Source organism: Danaus plexippus, chromosome 14 (genome assembly GCF_018135715.1).
Source record: "Danaus plexippus chromosome 14, MEX_DaPlex, whole genome shotgun sequence".
In the NCBI taxonomy this organism is placed as follows: Eukaryota; Metazoa; Arthropoda; class Insecta; order Lepidoptera; family Nymphalidae; genus Danaus; species Danaus plexippus.
In genome coordinates, this window is record NC_083546.1 from 5938248 (window position 1) to 5955028 (window position 16781).

At 29.3% G+C, this 16781-nt stretch overlaps 1 protein-coding gene across 2 annotated transcripts; it reads right to left on the minus strand.

Moving 5' to 3' along the window:
• Nucleotides 1–637: 637 nt before the first annotated feature.
• On the minus strand, nucleotides 638–15403 carry LOC116769422 (delta-1-pyrroline-5-carboxylate synthase). 2 transcript variants are annotated; one of them, XM_032660507.2, is made up of 10 exons: nucleotides 15213–15403; nucleotides 5303–5479; nucleotides 4868–5011; nucleotides 4382–4489; nucleotides 3319–3489; nucleotides 2712–2894; nucleotides 2429–2621; nucleotides 1289–2293; nucleotides 1041–1178; nucleotides 638–959 (listed from the first exon to the last, which is right to left on the minus strand). In XM_032660507.2, exons 1-10 carry the CDS (start codon nucleotides 15342–15344, stop codon nucleotides 838–840), a joined length of 2373 nt encoding a protein of 790 aa, XP_032516398.1. In that variant the 5' UTR covers nucleotides 15345–15403; the 3' UTR covers nucleotides 638–837. The 2 variants fall into 2 exon arrangements, with proteins under 2 accessions (XP_032516398.1, XP_032516399.1); XM_032660508.2 differs by lacking the exon at nucleotides 15213–15403 and adding an exon at nucleotides 11611–11805.
• Between the last annotated feature and the right edge of the window lie 1378 nt (nucleotides 15404–16781).

The following is a 16781-nucleotide window of genomic DNA, read 5'->3' on the forward strand; positions in this document are numbered from 1 at the left end:
TCGTTTCAGAATACGTAACTTAAGACTCTTATAATTTCCATATTCGTCTCTGAAGTATCTTTCGAATAGGAGCAAAAAATTGAAACTCTCTGGGGCCAACTCTTTAACATTAAGTTATGAAATATTTCCGAATATGATTGAATTTTAGGCTTATTTTGCAAAATTAGGCATATGAAAATAAGTTCAACCATTGCATGGATTCACCGTGCGGGTGCCGGGTTCATCGCGTTGAAGAGGAAAGGAGCTTCAACAGTGCCTGGGATTTGCGACTCAGGTGTAGATTTAAGGGGCTCCTATCTAACACGCCTTAAACGCTCACCTCCTCCGTCTACGTTCCTCTCTCTACGTAACCAAATTTGGAACGAACCTTTTAGGGTTGCCTTCGAAGTACGTTCTAAGAAAGAATTGATGTTAGTTCTGGACAGGCCCAAATCTTTTCGTAGTTTATACAGAGATTTAGCTGTTATACCTCCCGTTCCACTTTCAACGCGTAGAAGGAAGAATATTAAATTAAAAGATTCATATATATCAACGTTGATTTTTTAATTCAGAAATATTTGATACATTTAAATATTTTTATCAAATTGTATTAAAGTTGTTGAAATTTTTTGTTGTCAGATAAATAAAAATTCACACATTAAACGTCGTTAAAATTTAAGTATATTTCACAATCCTAACAAATATATAAAACATAAAATAAGAATATAGTCATATTTATTTTACATTTTACAATATAATGATTTCTTTGTAAAAAAATGTAACATTAACATTGTTCTATTTAACATTTATTCTGCCGCTTAGCATTTTTTTATAAAAATGATTTATTTTCCTTAAAAGTCAATTGATGGGTAATTTTTCATGAAGCCAATTTCGCTTTCCTTCATTGAATTCAGCGGCTGTATGGTCAGTGCCTTCGAGAATCCATTTAGTGGTTAACAAACCCTCAACACCTACTGGACCTATATATGGAAAAAAAAAATTACACAAAAAGCCAAATACTATACTGAATAGAAAAACGGGAAAATGTTACGACGCAATACCTCTTGCATGTATTCTTGCTGTAGAAATGCCAACTTCAGCACCAAGACCAAATCTAAATCCGTCAGCAAATCGTGATGAAACATTGTGGAAAACACAAGCACTGTCAACTGTATTAAGGAAATCCCTAGCTGTGTGATCTGAAACAAAAAGTCACTAGATAGATGCAAATATATACATAAAATTACACGGATACTATTAAATTATGGATTTTCCAGTTCTACAAATTAATAACATATGTAACACCTACCATTCTCCGTAACGATGACGTCAGTGTGAGAGCTTCCAAACTTATGAATGTGATCAATTGCTTCATCCAAATCCTTGACGACTTCTATAGAGCATTCTAAATCACCATACTCATATTTCATTGTTCTAGCAGGAGGTGGTCCGAAGGTTAATTGACTAGCAAGCTTCGGACCAGCGTGTATTTTTACACCTTCCTGTTTCAACATATTACATATATCCTGGAATAATGTCCCTGACAAATGATCCTCATGGATAAGCAAAGTCTCCATAGCATTACATGCTGCAGGATAATCACATTTAGCGTCGCGGACTATCTTCAACGCCTTGCTTGGATCGGCATCTTTGTCTAAATATACATGACAAATTCCTTCAGCGTGACCCAATACAGGAATATGTTGTGACTGCTTTTGAATATTTCTAACTAGTTCAGAAGAACCACGAGGAATAATCAAATCAATATGCTTTTCCATTGCTAGTAAATCACTTATTTCATCTCTAGTTGAGACCAATGAAACGGCATCTGACGCGCCAAATGGCTGAAGAGACTCTTTAACGATTTCCATCAATGCTCTATTTGAGTAAGCTGCCTCTTTCCCACCTTTTAGTAAGAGTCCGTTACCAGACGCCATTGCTAATGCAGCAACTTGAGGCAGTGAATCAGGTCTTGATTCAAATATAACAAGTAAGACGCCAATAGGAACTGTTACTTGTTTTAATAATAAATTTTCAGCAAGTTTGGTCTTTCTCAATACCCTCCCAACATTATCATAGCTTGAATCTGCAATTTGTTTTAAACCAATTGATAATGTCTTCAGTTTTCCTGGACTAAGTGATAACCTATTTAAGAGTGGTTTCTCTAGTCCAGTTTTTGTAGCTTCCTCCAAGTCTTTCGCATTCGCTTCCAATATTTTGTCTTTTTTATCTAGTAACAAATCTGCTAAAGAATGAATAGCAGCCGCTCTTTCAGCTGGAGATAATTTTTGCAACACCCTGCTGCCTGTGCGAGCTGTTAAATTAAATATAAAATTATAAATGTTCTTAATAATTGAAATTTATATTATAGCAGTTCCATTAAAGTTTATTTTATTAATATTTTAAAAATATTATCTTATATGAAAATATTAAAATAATTTCTATTTACCATTTTCAGCCATCACATCAACTGACGCGGTTGACACGCTTGGGGTATCAGTGAAGAACGTTCCAACCTTACGTCCACTTATGATTGTTTTAATAGCCTTTTCCTGCATGCCGTTACAAATAACGACACTGACCCCTCTTGCCATGGCCCAAGTAGCAGCATTCACCTTTGAATCCATACCTCCTGTCCCCACCTAACAAAAACCACAGATATATATCATATTTTTTATAGTTTATATTTTTTGCTAGTATTATAGTTCCATAAGTGTCCTTATGAGACTTACTTTCGACTTTTGTCCAAACTGTACTTTTTCAGCTGATGTATAAGTATGCATCATTCGAGCACCATCTTCCCAGGGCGGTTTGTTATAAATACCATCCACATCTGACATCATAATAAGAAGGTCCGATTGGACTTCAGCGGCCAATAAAGCAGAAAGACTATCGTTGTCTTTTATTCCAATTCCCTTAAAACAATTATTCAGATCTATGTTAAAGTAACTGTATAATACTCACAAACACTTAAAACAAAAAAAACATAAACTTGAAACATAAACAGCTACATAGTGTACAAGCAAATTTATTCTACACTTTTAACGAAATTGGCTTACAGCGCATTAAAGCATAGAGTTATAGTAATAAAATTTGATCTTCTATGAAACTATTAAACTAGTACTTGAGATCTTCCTTTATATTTTAATTTACGTTACGGTTATATCATACTTTTATGTAGAAATTTATAAAAAGACGTTACTATTTAACAAAAAATAATTGTGGCACAATTGTAAAGGCAGATTTTAATAATGTGAATAACTAAAAAGGATCCAAGAGTATATATAGATACACTTTTCACAAAGCGTAAAAGCTATTTTATATTTTCATTGTGAATACCTTTTTTCCAGTCCCAGGGACAACAGTATCATCATGAATATACATCGGCGGACTAACGGCGTCATTGGTATTCACAATAGGTACTATATTTAGAGATATCAACTCTGAGAGAGTGGTAAACAAGTTTTTTCTTGTTTCCTCGTTGTAGAAATCGGGTTTTGTAACAAGCACCTGAAATATGTAACAATTTTAGATTTATATTTCATGCAGTATATTAAAAATTTAAATTGTATGAACGAGAAATAATAAAACTTAGAAGTATATATTTTTATCTATGTCATACGTTAGCAAATTATATATATATATATTTTTCTTAACTCCTAAGTCAGATTTCCGTTCTAAGTATTATGTCTAAGCAAGCGTAAAGGCGTATAAAAACATAACATATTTTACTCTAGTGATACAATTTTTATTTTCATGTATAGTGTTTCTATGTGAATTTATTTTAAAATATTCAACTTTTACTTTAATACGTTCATATAAAAAGAGATTTTTATATTAATATAAATGGTATTAAAAAGTCTGTAAAAAATTTATGGAGCCTTTACCCGAGGTGTTTGAAAAACACGAAGATAAATTGCTTTTGGAAAACCTCACCAAGTTTTAACAACTTTTTTACTTGGTAAAGTGAAATTGCTTACATTTTGTTACACATTTATTTCATTCCGTCACGTCTAAGAAATGTTTATTAAAGAAACGGGAGCCCCAGAAACAATGTTTCACTTAGCGAGTGATATTAAAATAGTTTCCATCGCCAAATGTATAATTTACGAGGATGCGGTGGCAGCTGCTAACATTGCAAGAATTCAGGAAGCCAGTGTTTCAAACGGTCGGAAGTTTTTTACAAATAAACCAGAAATTCTAAACATTGTCTTCATTAAAATGTAAACATAAATAATTTTAATATTATTCGTAAGAAACACATTTTCTTAATTTTTATAATTCGTATCACTTTCTCTCATTCTTTAACTCATTAATATAATCACATATCTGACTCATTTTATATATTACGAAAACTTCTAAGACTACACTTTGAACATAAGAATTTAATCTTTAAAAATACCTGAGCAATTTTCACGTTATATTGTGAAAACATAACATCATACATGGACATCAGCTCCGACTGACCAACTGCGGCTGCAGCCCGAGGGTCCAAAATACTGCCCGCGTCCTGTAATAACAAGTCATAAAATATAACAACAACATATAATTTAACATAACATCGAAGAATTTACGGCCAGACCAATTTTGTTCCTACCAATTAGGAATTTCAATAAAGTTACCAAGGACAGGGATGGAATTTAATTTATCTCTTTAAGCTGGTTTTTATAAAGACCACTTATTTTGTGATTAGGTTTTTAAGGTTTACATTTCTGGATTTAATAAATATACAGGATAATTTATCTGGTAGTATTCATTATTAATACATCAAGATGATTTAAACACTTTTTTAAAAGGTTAGACAAACTTCGTAACGTAATAAAAATAGCCATAATTAAAATATCATTATATATCTCAAGATATTTTCTTTATAGAATTGAACATTCACCTCTCTGGTGTGATCGCTGGGTGAAAGAGTTTCCCTCATGGATAGAGACATGAGCAACTCCTGAGTCAACTTCTGCCTACCAAATGCCACGGCACCACTCGTCACCATAATACATTCTCTTCCTTCATGATGACATTCTGCTACCTATAGAAAGGAGTTAATTTAAACTGTACATATCGAGAAAATTACTTTCATAAATAAAAATATGTAATCAAATTTAAGTGATTTGTAAAACATCATGAACTAAAGATAATTTTGAAGGTGGTAATACAAACAAAAAAAATTCTAAATCATACTAATGATGTAAAAGCAAAATAACTTCCCTACAATGAAAGCTACCCGGAGGAAATAGGTTTTGATGAGAGCGCTATTGTTGAGCATTAAATGCTATTCCCAAAACTACAAGAACAGTCGCCAGATATTATATTTCCTTACCTGTTCAACAATAGATGCTAATCTTCCTAGAGCGAGTCCATTGCCATCCTCCCTCGTGATCACAGCACTTCCTAGTTTGACCACTAATCTTCTGGCGTACTTCAGTTGCGATCTATCAGAAAATGTTTGTTTCTTTCTATCCAGGCTACCTATATTCCGCTTATCTACATTATGGCCCTGAAAAAGAATTCCGTGGAGTTTTTTTTCATTAAGTAATGATAACGTCCTTACTCGCCTGAAATAAAAGTACTATGCTGTAAGTATATTCGCACTATTTAACTAAAGTTTTTTTCTAGGAACGAATATCTGTATCCTACGTAAATTTTAGAACAACACTTCATGAAAAAAATGCCATCAGTAGTGTACTAAACAAAAGTGAGCCCAAAATCAAGAAATTAATTGTTATATTTTTACAGTTTTATAATATTGCAACTATTATTCCAAAATCATCATATATATTGTGGTCTTGTATTGTTCATTAAATACAGATGAGACAATATTTTAGATATTAATATTCAAAATTAATCTATGAAGAATAATATTAAATATTAACATATCACAAGCGAAAGGGCAACTTAAACAATTATCTAACAATGAATTAATTTTAAACAAATTTTCAATTTAACCGCTACTTAAACAAGTCTTTTATTAGATAGAGAGCTATCAAAACATACATTATTAAATATACCTTTTTCGTAGTCCAACATCTCTTTTAAATATACATTACAATTATCAACTTTTCAAACTAATATAAAAACCACTAAATATTATCTCGAAACAGAGTAAAATTTAAAAATAATTTAGAGAATATTTTCAAGAACGTTGCGTCATTATCATTTATTGTGCTGCCTCCACATTCAGGATTCGAAAATGTACATTTTGTAACAATTTTATGTGTCGGTTCTTGTGATTACCTAATACGACGCCTCATTTCCTATGGTACACTTTTTACTGGGCACCTTTTATAAAAATAATGCCATTTCTCTTTATAGGTCTGTAAAAAAGAGACTCGACATTTCACTTCGAACACGTGTTTACTAGTACCCGACAGAACGGAGACAGGTTGGAAAAACGTTTCAAGGGATTACATATTTTTTATTACTGGAAATTCATAAAATACAGCTTCCATTATTCGCATTACCTTTCACTAGACAGGGTTATTAAGCAAAACATATAATAACACATATTAACCGCGGCGTTCTTCGCGTCTTTAAAAATAGACCCTAATTTTAAAGGATACAAATTAATCTATATATTCAACACAGAAATATATTTATCTTATTAGATTTCACTATCTTAAAATTAAATTAGAATAACTATCTGTGTCACAGACAGACATACACTATTATAAATACATTTTTTCATTCTGATGTAAGATTAAACTAAATAAGTTTCTCGAAAACCCTCTTTATTAAAACAGGCCATCCTAAATATATGTTCTGGTACCGTCCTTTACACGTTATAATAAACTAAACGTTTACTAAAACTTTATGAAAACAAAATATATCTTTGATTTTATCTCTCAAGCGAACAAAGAACGATATAAAATCAAGACACGGCAAGCGTTACAAACATTCTACAAGGAAAACATCCTCTAAATTTCACAATAAAGATTTTATTATATGACATATTCGTAAAGCATGATATTTGACAATACATTTATAAACGTCGCATAACAGACAACAAAATTCTAATTCTCCTTTTAGTAGCCTTTTAAATAAATGACATATTGTTCGTGAAGTATGTTGGCACTGTGTGCGTTGTTTTAGTAAAGTATGCAAAAATATGTATATTTTTTTCGCTACTTTTCCTTCCACAAATTCAAAAGCATTTTTAAACTTTAAATTTGTAATTTACGCTTTAAATCTTGATGGATACACATGTAGACACAGATTTTTAAAACCATGAACTAGAAAGTTTTGCTTCTGTCTGAGAGCTAGAGGTGTTTAACTTCTATTTTAAAACCCTTAATGAAGTACATATTATATTGAACGGTAATTTATTAATATGAATGTCTTAAGTAAGTAATACTTACTTACTTTTATTTTACATCTAATTAATCTACAGTTTACAGAGTTTAGCAAAGTTTACTTACATATATATAAAATTTCTATTAAAATGGATTTATTATTGCACTTTGTGGACAAATTTATACAGTATAAATAATCTCATATTGCAAAAGTCACAAGAGACTTGTTTTTGTGTAGACACAAACATCGCTTACGATGAGTTACATTCCATTTATGGTCACTTTCATAAAATAACTGAAAGTGTTTTTATCCAACTCTATACAAATATTCCTACACACAGTAATATAATGTCGTCATCTCAAGATATTGAAAGCTTTTTATAGACGTGTCATAATATCAAAACAAAATTCTACTTGAAGAATACCGATAAGAGCCCTAACAATGAAAAATGATCTTGGAGGGTAAAACGTCTGCTTTGATAAGCAATCAGAGGAAGTATTGAAGAAGTGATACTTGTAGTTTCAAAGAACATTACTAGAAATAAAGACAGAATAAAAGATCTCAAACTTTATACATGTTGCACTAAAACAGTATAGGAAAATATTCAAGTCAAAAGCTGATTTGGGAAAGTTCTATAACTTTGTCACTTGTAAAAGTTTTGTCGCCATGACTAAGTTTTAACGGCTGTAATGTGGTTAAAGTTCTTAAGTCTTAACACATACTCAACAGAATATACGATAGTCGTTTCGGAGACATATTTCAGAGCAAGTTTCTAACATTTTTATAGGGGCATAGGACAAACTATATGAAACACTACAGCAGAATTTCTTGAACTTAATATTTAATTTTATAGCACCAACCTAAATTTACTCTACCCATTTTAAATAAATGTTATTGTATGATATGAATTTATTAAGGCAGGGATTTACAAAAAACAGTTTTTTTTTTATAAATCAGTTAAACAATTTCTCAGTAATCTTATTAAGTCCTTGAAATATCCCTTCTTAATTTTAATATTATTATATTTTAAATATCACATTTTTCATTTAATCCTTTCCTGACCTGGATCATTCAAAAGAATTATCAAGATTGTTTTAAGGATAAGGAACCCTCCTTATTTTTTACATAATTAAATTTATCTTCCTTACTTCTAATGAATTCTAATATTTGAATAATTTTAAATATTTGTTATTCTCAAAGCTTTTCAGCAAAAATTTACTGCCTCCTAATGAATTTTTTTCGTTATTTATAATTTTATTTTCGACGTGACAAATTTTAGTCTCATTTGAAACAATCTTCCTCATTATCCAAGCATATATTTTTTATAGTTTAATTAATATTCGTATAATTTTAAATACACTTATTGCAAGTACAGAAACCAGGATAGCATTAAGTCGAAATCTACTAATTTTTTTATCCAAGGACAAAACTATTGATTCCATTTCATTACACTAGCTACTATGAAACGTTTTCCTGTTGTAATTGATATTAGTTTTATAGTTGTAGATACAAACGCTATACTGCCATGGTTATATTTAGCAGAAACACGCTGGCCACGCGTGCATAGTTAATGCAATTGGACCTTGTCATCTGACCGCAACCTTCTGTACTTGCAACTAACATGTGTTCAATTTACTATTGTTGAAATTATATTGACATTTGAATTTAACCATTTCAAATGATGCCATTATGAATAATAACGATACTGTTATAAACAACCGCACTGGTATTTAAAATTTACTAGTGAATAACAGAGTTGCTCTACTGTCAAAAGAAATCAAAAATAGGTCCATATAGGTCTAAACTTGCTAAACACAAAATTTCATTTTAATTTATATTTAAATTATATGCGACAATATTGTAGATAAAACTCAATTTCTCGAAAACTAAAGCCTAAGTTTTAATATACAAAATTAAATATAAATTAAATTAATAAATTAAGGCCTAAGTTTTAATATACAAAAATGACTGGAGATATTTTTTATTTCATTTCCTACAGAATGAACGCCGGCTAGTTATCGTTTTTATCTATTAATGTTCCACGGTCATAACATCTGTATGACAAATTGAAGGGCCCTTTATGATTTATCATTCGGAAGATTGTACCCAAGATCTGTCGGGTTAAATTATTAATCTTAAACAATTATAATGATTCTAATTTATCCTTACTGTATTTAAGGAAGTATTTTCAAGTAACAAGATCTAAGATTGTCGCGAGTCATTAAAATAAAACTATTGTTTTTTCGGATTTACTACAAGAATTATTTATTATTTTAAAAACTACATAGTCCCGACGATTCGGTTACTTTACAGCAACCGTGATTCACATCTCGTCTGCCCGTAATCATGTTGCTAAAAAGTAACCGAAACGTCGGGATTATGTAGTTTTTAAAATAATAAAAAATTCGCTTACTAAATCCGAAAAAAAAGGTATTGTCAACTAAAGAAGTGACAAACATACATCACAAACAATTTTATTGTTATTACATATAATCTGTAATATAATATATAAAACCATGCGAGTTAAAAAAGACGGATATGTTAATGCAAATCAAACTCCACTAATCTCATTAAATAGACACTTCTTCAAATCTTAACGTTATATAATAAAAAGCATATCTCTAATATTAAATAATTCTGCCATTCCTTTAATCTCCATAACGTAGTTTAATTTTAAAACTTCCTACTTTATAAAAAAACGTATTTTTGTGGTTTGGTCCAGTTATCTTTTATTTATTCGATTTACAAACAAAAACGAACATAAAAAATGTTATCCAGAAACTTCACCGTCTAAAACACCTTTTCGTTTTCTTTTAAATAGTTTGTTATTTATTCTTTCATCACACAAATCCTCCATATATCTTTATTTTTAAATATATGCGTGACAGTAGATTTTCCGTAATATCAAGACAAACAGAATAATCATGTAAAAACACTAACTGTTTAAAAACGACTATTTGTTTTTATTACATCATAAATTAATGTTAATAATATACGTGTGTGTTTGTTTGTTAGTCCTTAAAAGATATCACAACATTTGCTATCTTTTGCAAGATCATTATCATCTTTTATTTTGGCGTAAATATCAGAAACGTTTGTAGAATTCAAATAGACACAAATAAATCATTGCTATACTATATATTTTAATTTCGATCCCAAATTTCCATTTCAAAGTCCAATTTTAAAAGTGAAATGTTTACCGAAAATAATTAAAGTTGTTCAAAAATTAAATTGTAACGAAATATCGAATATAGAAAAACTAAATCAGTCAAAGTTACAGAATACACGAAGTGACGTTGTACCAGAAAATATTTTTTTACTTTATAATCAACGATAAAATTTTCTAATTAGATATAAAATCAGGTATAAAAATTAGTTACACTTAAATATATGAACAAACAATTGGCCTTAAAATAAAAAGTCGTTTGAAAAGAATCCTTGAAAGATAATGTCAAGAATGGAAACCACCACACCATCAGTGGAAACAAGAACCTTTTTATTATATCTTAAAATTATAAAAAAGAAATAATATTAATAAAGATTCGTTTTTTATATGATGAGCAGCTGCTAGCCAGCGTAGTCAATTATTTAAATTCAACTTATGTATAACTTTCATGAAATATAGCGACTTTTTTTAAGCTATGGCAACCCTGGCTCATATATTTTGCTTGTTAAATAATAAATATTTTGCTTGTTTGCTGACATATTTTCTGTGTCAATTTCGAATTTGTGAAATAATTTGTAAAAATAAGAGCAGATACTAAAAATAATATCATTATTGCTTACTCTGAATAAGAATTTAATTACTGTTAATTCCAACAAAGGTTATATTGTTATCTTTTGACCTTTCTATATATCTATATTTTTTTATTTTGTTTTAATAGATAAGAGGAAAAATTAACAATGTATAAACTACCGCTTCAAACGGAATTAGTCTTAATAAATAGGGATATAAGTGAGAAGTTTATTTTGTTTTTGAGAGCGTGAATGGGTTCATAAAATACAAAAAACTTGAAGTATATTATTGTATTAATAGTCCAAAAAAAGGATTTGGATTTTAAATTAGAAAAAGTTCTAAAACATAAGATCTAAAACTGTTAAATTTCATTCAATAAAATCCTAATGCCAATATTACGTTCTGACAATATCACCAAAGTTTATAAGTGATGTGATACAATAATCCAATGACCCAATGACTCCAAGTAGGCACGAAATAAAAATAAAACAATTGCAGATTGTTCTTTTATCTGATACAATCAAATGTCTTCTTTAAATTAATAAAATCAAAAGTATATTTGAATAATGTTTATAGAAATCAGTTATTAAAACTTTGCTCACCTCATGACCCCAATTGACTTTCCCACCAGGAAGAGAATCAGAGCCCACAACCGTATAAAACCTGGCACCCAGACGTTTAGAGAAAATGTTACACCTCAACATTTTTCACTAATAATTAAAATATTTTTTCTGATGAATTTAAATAATTTATACCGACATTCCAATACCCGGCCGTCTGCTCGTCAACGATAAACGTGCGTAATGAGAGCGGCTATCAGTGTTGATAATATAACTAAATATTGTACATTTAAATTATTGTCACAAACAAAAGATACTATTTTAAATCTCATACTAGCCAACTCCAGTAAAATTCAAGGTAGAGCTCATACGACGACGTATTTTATTAAGTATAATGCAATTATATACATATATATTTATATATTGTAAATCATTAGCGTTAAACAATGAGTAAGATTTAATAAAATGTTAAATATATGATAAAACTTAAAAAGTGAAGACTTTGAGAATTTTAATAAAAAAAAAACAGTTACGGAAAATAGTGCAATAAAGAGTTTGTCTTTATTATGAATTTTAAGCAAGTTGTGCTAACAGAACTTACGCGTCCTTGGGAAACTAACATCCCCAAAGACCATGCCATCAAGATCAACGAGTATGACGAGCTCACTAACGAACTTACTAAGAATAGGTTCGCTGTAAATTTGTATGTGGTTGAAGTAGGATCGAGAGGTATAACAACAAAATCTTTCTACAACCTACTAAAAGACTTGGGCCTGTCCAGAACTAACATCCGTTAATTTTTGGAACATTCGTCGAAGGCAGCCCTAGTAGGTTCGTTCAAATTTGGTTAGGTAGAGAGAGGAGCTTGGACAGTAGAGGTGAGCGTTTAACGCGAGTTAAATAAGGGCCCCTTAAACCTACACCTGAGTCGCAAGTCCCAGGCATTGTTGAAGCTCCTCTCCCTGCAACGCGATAGACCCGGTACCAGCACGATGAATCCATGGAATGTTGAGAGGTTTGCTCTCGTCTCTTCAAGCTTTTTTGTATTTTAGGAATTCCTTCACGTTTTTAACAAACACACTTTTCTCTTAAAGACCCTATGTATTAAACCTAGCTTCGTTTGCACGGATTGTTAATATTTATTTTTCGTTCTTTCTTCTTTTAAAAAACATCAAATTATTGTATGATTAATGTGTCAAAGCACCATATTTATATGGATATCATTTTTGTATACTTATTGTTAGTATAATTTGATTACTAACAGAAATGTTGAACGTAACACGAATAGTGAAATAATATAAAAATGAACAAATACTAATAGCAAAACCTTACGAAATCCGATATAAATTTATCATAATTTTAAATAAAGTCAAAGTTATTGTTCTATAGCTAGTGTCATTTCATACTTTATTTATTTAATAAAATATAGAAATATATGTATTGAATAATAATCACGAATATCCTTACTATTTATTATCTAGCAAAACAGAATGTAATGTAGAATGCACGATGCATATTAGCAACCGGTTCGCTTACATTTCATATACTCGTTATACAAACAGTACCTACCAGGGTTTAGACGGTCTTGAATACTAAGCGTTTCAAGTTATAATCCCACATATACATAAACAATACTTACATTTATACTTCTTTTATCTGATACGTAATATTTCAATAAAAAAAAACCTTTGAATTTTTAAAAACTTGTAACAGTCGCGTTATTAATGTATTTCAGATGGTACGTTTCCAATACGAACGGTTATTTTTGTTTTTACAGCGAAACGAAACATTGAAAATTCACAAAGGACATCACCCACACAAAACTCTATCTATCATTCGAATAGAATGCAATTGAAAAAGGTCGCTGATAGAACTTTTTTAGCGAAATATTTACTTTCTCTTAGAACGTTTTAGACGTGTTGAACAAACTGATTAATAAATATGAATATAATTATACTATCCATAGTCATACTATTAGAAGAGCCTTTTATTATCTCAAGAAAATAACACTCTTTATTGTATATACAATAATTTTACCATATAATGAAACAAATGAATAAAGAAAAAACGGGATTCCATCTTATATCGTTGTAAATGAAATGCATTTAAATAAATAAACGTTGAACTTGAATATCAAAACAATCAATGCTCTTTTAAATCTTATTTACTTTGCGATAGTGTAATCATATATAGCGTCATTATTGAGGACAGTGTTACAATTCACTTATACATAATTTTATGAGTATTTCGTATTCGTTTTACATTTAAACGTAAGAAGTTTTCCATTTTTAGGTTTATTTAAAAGACATGAATGTATTTTTTCATAAAAGTATAATGGGATGAAAAAAAAATACAAAAAATTAATTCGTATAAGCACAATAATAATTTGTTTCTGCTGTCCTTCATTGCTTACAATTTAACATATATATATACATAACTGAGACATTTGTATGTATAAACTCTACAATATTATTTGCTGCGTGTAAGTCTTATCTTTTCAACAACAACGCTTTATGATATTATGAAAGTACACATGTTGGTGTCATGTTCAATGGATCAAGGAGAGGAACACGGAAACTTTATCGTATAATGAAACGCAATTAGTGGATGTCAATGGAATTTTCGTCAAATATTTTTCCTCGTCATAAAGGAATTGCTCTGATTATGTCATTCGATTAATAAGAGAATGCGAAAAAAATTTAATAATATTTATTTATTGAATATCAAAGCGAAATTGAATTAAAAATAACTTAACCTTAAATACCACAGAACAAAAATCGTAAACAATTTATTGAACAATACTTTTAACATCCGGGTTCACAATATCTAAATCTGTGTCAAATTTTATCTCCATGGTTCTACTGATATACTTAAAGTCTTGTACGATTCCTAATTTTCAGTTAATTTGAAACTTGCAGCATGTACATATATTTATCAGTGAATCCAAAAATTATGAATATACGTCGCAATACATAATACTGCTATATTAAATATGGTTAGCTGTAATAACCACTTTGTGCATGATGATGCATGTGCTGTGTAATATTAGTTTAATTTTTTAATTAGTCTTAAACATTAAAAATAAGTAGTTTTGGTGAAGTAAATTTAAAAATAACTTATTTTATAATAATATTTATATATAACAATATTTTAACGTTGAATAAAAAATACATTACTAAGGCTTTACTAGCTACAAATAAGGCAAAATTGCATTGAATTAAAATAGGTATTTTAATCTACTCATGACATCTTTTAATCTTACAAGTTATGAAAAATCCCATAAATAATTTTAGCACAAACTATGTCAAACAAGGATTTCATCTCATAACAGTTTTGTGATTAAAACGCAAAACTTCAAATTCCATTAAAAAATTTTATAAATTCTCACATCAAAAATTGTTGTTCACTTTTTACTCATACAATCGAAATATTCTAAAAAAAAAACGTGACAATCACAAAATTCCTGAATTTTAAATAATTTTTATTTATTTATAGCAATGTTAACAACGGTTGAATTGAATTGAATGTACACGATACTCGTTTTATTAAACTGTTTTTAGATATTCAATGTTTATTCAAATTTATTTTGTTATGTTTGTGGTCTACATTCACGATGAAAAATCGAATATTATTACAAAACTTACGTAATGCTGACATCTGACACTGAAGTTCCTGAAAGAATTATTTAACCTCAAAGCACCAGCCCTCAAGACACTCACTTTGACGCCGTTCAATAAATTACACATTTTATATAATTCTTTTTTAATAACTATCATGTATTAAATATGTTGGATACTAAACAGCTCTGTCCCTGATGTTGATCATTGTAATGTTTTATAATAATGACGCGCACGATAAAACTACAGCTATACCTATATTTTATCTTGTACGTACTTCTAATTTGTATTTACTGGACTTGACTTATTTATACAGATTTAAAAAAATACTATTCATTTTTTTGTTTATATCTTCATACTTAAACTAATCTCGTTGTAACAAAGGCTTGAATACAATTTTTTTGTTTTAAATTGTCAATTCGAACATAACGCTCGTGTAAGAATATAGTGTAGACTAAAATGACAAAAAATAAATACGTAAGTCTCGACTAGGTTGATGAAAAAATTTAAGTCACAAATTTATAGAAATTTAAATGTTGAATGCATTCGTATGAACATTTATGATTGTTATTATAATATGGTGCATATGAAGTTCACCAGTCTAGAGCTCTAGACCTTGTGTGTGTTTAAGTTTATTATTTATACAAACAAGATAAGTGGAATCGTATAAAAAAATACATATATTTAATTTTGATTAAATGAAGATATTCATTAAATTATGTTCGCATATTATGATTTTAATGTTGGACTTATACTTGAATCAAAATTCAAATAGAAATATATAATGAATTTTTTTAAATGGTTTTTATTAAATATATATAAGGACGTTTGAATGTTTGAAATCTTAATTTTTAACTTTAAAAGTCTAAATTGAATGATTATATCAGCAAAGTTAATCCTTTATATTGATATATATATTGATTTAATATTGTATCTATTGAGACACTATATTATAAATAACTTAACCAGATTTATAACTGTTATAGATATTCCGCGTACATTACCAGTCTAAGTACTAGAGTTCACATAATATTAAATTATTCTGAGTCCGGAGATAAGATAAACGTATGAGTACATTAAACCAGTAATTACAATGTATTATGACAGTAGGGGTAATAAACTAGGCAAGGTGAATGAGTTAAATAAAATAAAACTTTAATCCCTGAAATACTAAATTCAAAACTTAATGTTTATAATAATTTAAGACGATGTAAGAACAAAATAAAACAAAATATTTCTATTCCAAAAAATTAGTTCATTAATTTCGACACTGAAACTATTGAATATTTCGAGAAAAGTCTCAGGACTTTGATGCAATTTAACACAATTTTATCCTTGCAGAAACTGTGTAACAGTTATCTCCATAAAATTAAATCTTACCAAATTTATAACTATGGTAGTAATCCATTAATTTATTTAGGAAAACTAAGTGGAAAATCATGTAGTCACCGATAAAGACATATTAACGAGGAAAATAACAGAAAGTGTTCACGATTGGGTATGGATTTTATATGGCAGATTGTACTACGAAAAACAAATTATATGGGAACCATTGCATGCTTTTCTAATAAATATGTTTATTTCGTTAAATGTAAA